The sequence below is a fragment of the Babylonia areolata genome, chromosome 35 (genome assembly GCF_041734735.1).
Source record: "Babylonia areolata isolate BAREFJ2019XMU chromosome 35, ASM4173473v1, whole genome shotgun sequence".
Lineage (NCBI taxonomy): Eukaryota > Metazoa > Mollusca > Gastropoda > Neogastropoda > Buccinidae > Babylonia > Babylonia areolata.
This window is the reverse complement of record NC_134910.1, coordinates 20364295-20368134: the sequence shown is the minus strand read 5'-3', so window position 1 is coordinate 20368134 and position 3840 is coordinate 20364295. Positions and strand designations below refer to the sequence as shown.

General features: G+C 49.2%; 1 protein-coding gene across 1 annotated transcript; it reads right to left on the bottom strand.

Annotated features, from left to right (window-relative positions):
* Nucleotides 1-2147: 2147 nt before the first annotated feature.
* Nucleotides 2148-3251, bottom strand: LOC143278005 (uncharacterized). The gene has a single exon (XM_076583017.1). It carries the CDS (start codon nucleotides 3249-3251, stop codon nucleotides 2148-2150), a length of 1104 nt encoding a protein of 367 aa, XP_076439132.1.
* Between the last annotated feature and the right edge of the window lie 589 nt (nucleotides 3252-3840).

Genomic DNA, 3840 nt, shown 5'->3' with positions numbered 1-3840 from the left:
CATTGGCTTGTCTATGCTTGAGGGAAGTGACTGATGTGTACAGCAAGAGTTCTCATGCTTACCTTCCCCCCACTAGCTGTCATCCTCCTTCAGTGTTCAAAGGCCTCATTACAGGAGTGGGGACAAGACTACGCATGATATGCAGTGAAGACGACCTGGTTGAGCGTAGAATTGATGAGTATGGCCGCTACTTTGCCTTGGCAGGTTGGAATTTTGACAAGGCAAAATCTGATCTGGTGAAAGGTGCCAGAAGAGACAGGAGAAAACTGCTGACTGCCACCAGAAAAAAAGAAACCAAAGAAACTGGCTTGGGTCACTACATTTGATCCACGATTCCCTTCCAAATCAGAAATCATCAGACGTAACACCCATTTACTCCATACTGACCCTCAAAACAAAGAATTTTCCCCAAAAAAAACCCCTGATAATTGCAGCAGACAGATGCCACAGAAACCTGGGCAGTATTTACAAACCCACTGTCCCCAGGCGGTTTCTGGACATCCGAGGCTTCTCCAAATGTAAGGCACCTTGCTGTGACACCTGCAGTCATGGCCACTTCACAGACCATGTCATTTCTTCTTAGGATTTAAGGCGATGGCACATCAACCAACATCTCTCCTGCACCAGGCCAAACTTGGTCTATCTATTGACCTGCAGACTTCACCCAGAGGCCTGACTAAGCGCGTTGGGTTACGCTGCTGGTCAGGCATCTGTTTGGCAGATGTGGCGTAGCGTATATGGATTTGTCCGAACGCAGTGACGCCTCCTTGAGCTACTGAAATTGAAACTGAAACCCAGAGGCACAATATGTGGGATGCTCCTACGATCTTAAGAAAAGATGGGCAAACCACAAAAGCGACTGCAAACTGAGGAAAAGCACCAAGTGTTCGGTCGCTGCCCATGTTTCTTCCACCCCTCACCCTTCTGACGACAACCTCAGCTTTTTACAGGTGACAGCGTTGGAGCAGGTCAACAAAGTGGAGGAGCTGAAAAGAAGACAACTGTTCTGGATATGTAACCTTGGGACAGTTTTTGTTGGACTGAACTTGTGAAACAACATCCATGGGTTTTCATTGTGAACTCTTGATTCGTGGAGTTACCAGTCTGGTTTGTCGTGGTGGTGGTTACACACGATCACTGACATACAGAGAGAGAGCGAGAGTGAAAAAGAGTGATGTGTACACAGACAATAGAAGGAATAGACGTCATGTAAGGTCAGAAAGATGACGTAAAAATAGCATTACGTCACCTGTTACAGTGTAGTCTGTGACCAAGTTGCCGGGTGGCAGCGAAAATTCAGATTTATATTTTTTGTTTAACATGTTGCTTTTCAACTTTGTTTTATTTATTATATATATATATATATATATATATATATATATATATATAATAGTCAGTCGTGTCCGACTATGACCATCAGAACAGCAGAGGAGGCAACTGCTGTCCCCACCATCTGGGCTAGAGTTTGATTACAGTGGAGAGTGTCTTGCCCAAATAACATCCCCACTCTCTCGGCCAAGAGGGTTTTAGGACAGTCAGCACTGGGATGGTTCCCAAAGGCCAACTAGCCCCCAAGGCTGCAGCACTAAGTACACACACACACACACACACACACACACACACACACACACAGTGTATTTATAAACATAACGACCGCTCGATCTGATAAACATGGAATTCTATCCTCAGGCTATATATTGAGAATTCGGCTGCAGGCGATGTAGTGTATATATATATATACATGTTTCATCCATGTTTATCAGATCGAGCGGTCGTTATGTTTATAAATACACTATCATTGCAATGTAAAATAATATGTATAAGGATGGGCGGAGGAGAGTTCCTGGAGACTGAAGACAAATGATCATGAAGAAGAAGAAGAAAAGATGATGATGATGAAGAAGAAGAAGATAATGATGATGATGATGATGATGATGATGATACTGAAAATGATAAAGAGGAGGAGGAGGATGAAGATGAAGAAGAAGAAGGTGATGATGATGATGATGATGAAAAAGAGCCTCAAGAAGACTTATGATCACGATCATGAAGAAGAAGAAGAAGAGGAAGAAGAATCCTGAAAAAAAAAAGAAGAAGAAGAACAAAACATGGTCATGATCATGAAGAACCCATACAGCCCCCTCTACTCAGTACTCCCTAATGTCCATCCCAGGGAACACAGAGGGCACGAGCGACTCGTAGTCCGCCAGCAGTTGAAGGGCAAGACGCCCGGCCTCAGAGGCGGAGCGGGCCAGCCGCACGTTCCGCACGCCGCGCGTCCACGTCAGGTGGTAGCTGGACAACTTCCGGTCGGCGTTGTCGAGTATCACGTGCGGAACGTCCAGCAACGTGCACAGGATGTGCCCGTGGAGACGCTCCGTCACCACCACCCTCCCACGCTGCAGGAAGAGGAAGCCGTTCTGCAACACGTTGTGCGCCGTCTCCAGCGTGCCCGTCCCACGTGGGGTGTCCCACCCGGCCCGCCACCAGTCCGCCACGTGCACGCTCACCCCGGGTGGGAAGTCGGGCAGGTCGCCGTAGCGCGGGCTCTCATCGTCGGCGCGCCTCAGCCACAGCAGGTCGTGGAAAGGAGGAGAGAATCGGGCGACGGCGCCGACCCCGAAGGCCATGTCCGGCGCGAGGAAGAGCCGCGTGCCGTTGGTGAAGAGTCGCGAGGCGATGCTGAGAGAGAGGCGGTCGCGGAGGAAGATGCTCAGCTGAGGTCGGCAGCAGTACACCTCCACCATCTTCTCCACCCAGCTCCTCGAGCCTCGCATGTAAACGCTCTGGGAGAGGAGGATGGTCTGGTGGGTCGGGAACTCCTGGAACGCCTTCATCCGGCAGTGGTTCACCCCTTCGTAGCCTATGATGTTGCCGCCTCCTTGCATCATGATCACCAGCTCGTCACGGGAGAAACGACTCGCTACGTCTACTGCGTTCCGAAAGAAGTGGTCGGTGCAATTCTCCTCGTTGACGTAGTACACGAGCTTCAGATTCAGGCGTTTGAAAACTTTCAGCTCACCGATGGTTATTGCCGGGTCACCCTTGTTCTCGAAGGAAGCCGCTCCGATGAGAATCACGTACTTCTTTTGACCAATCAGACTGGACAAGAGGTTTACGTGCACGCGCGCCGCTTCGTCTATGACTTCCTTGCTTGTGGTGAGATACGGGGACAGCTGGTCAGTGTTGTTGGGAACATGCAGCAAGTTCTGCTGGAGGAAGGAATCGATTTTCCGGGGGTCTCTTGCCATTGGCTGGTACGTGATGTCCTTTCTCAAAAGGGGGTACCCGTCCTTCCACAGCACTTGACCGTGACGTAGGTCGCTGGCGAAGCCCTCGTCTTCCGCTCGGAGAAAAGACGCTCTTCGGAGCCAATCGCCGGGCAGGAAGAAAACCAGGTAGAGGGAGACCACGACGAACAGCAGCCTGTAGAGTAAGGTGGTTTTGTGTGCGGTGTCCACAGGAGTGTTGCCGCTATTTTCTGCGAACACACACACACACACACACACACACACACACACATGTACATGTATGCAATGTATGTATACACACAGAGAAATAACACACACACACACACACACACACACACACACACATATATATATATATATATATATATATACATACATACATACATACACATACACACAGAGAAATTAAACACACACATACACACACACACAGATACACGTATAAATACACGCATGTACGCACACACAAAGACACACACACATACACACACACGCACGCACACACAGAGACAGAGACACAGAGAGAGGCGCGCGCGCGCAGACACACACAAACACTCTCTCTGTCTCTCTCTGTCTCTCTCACATACAC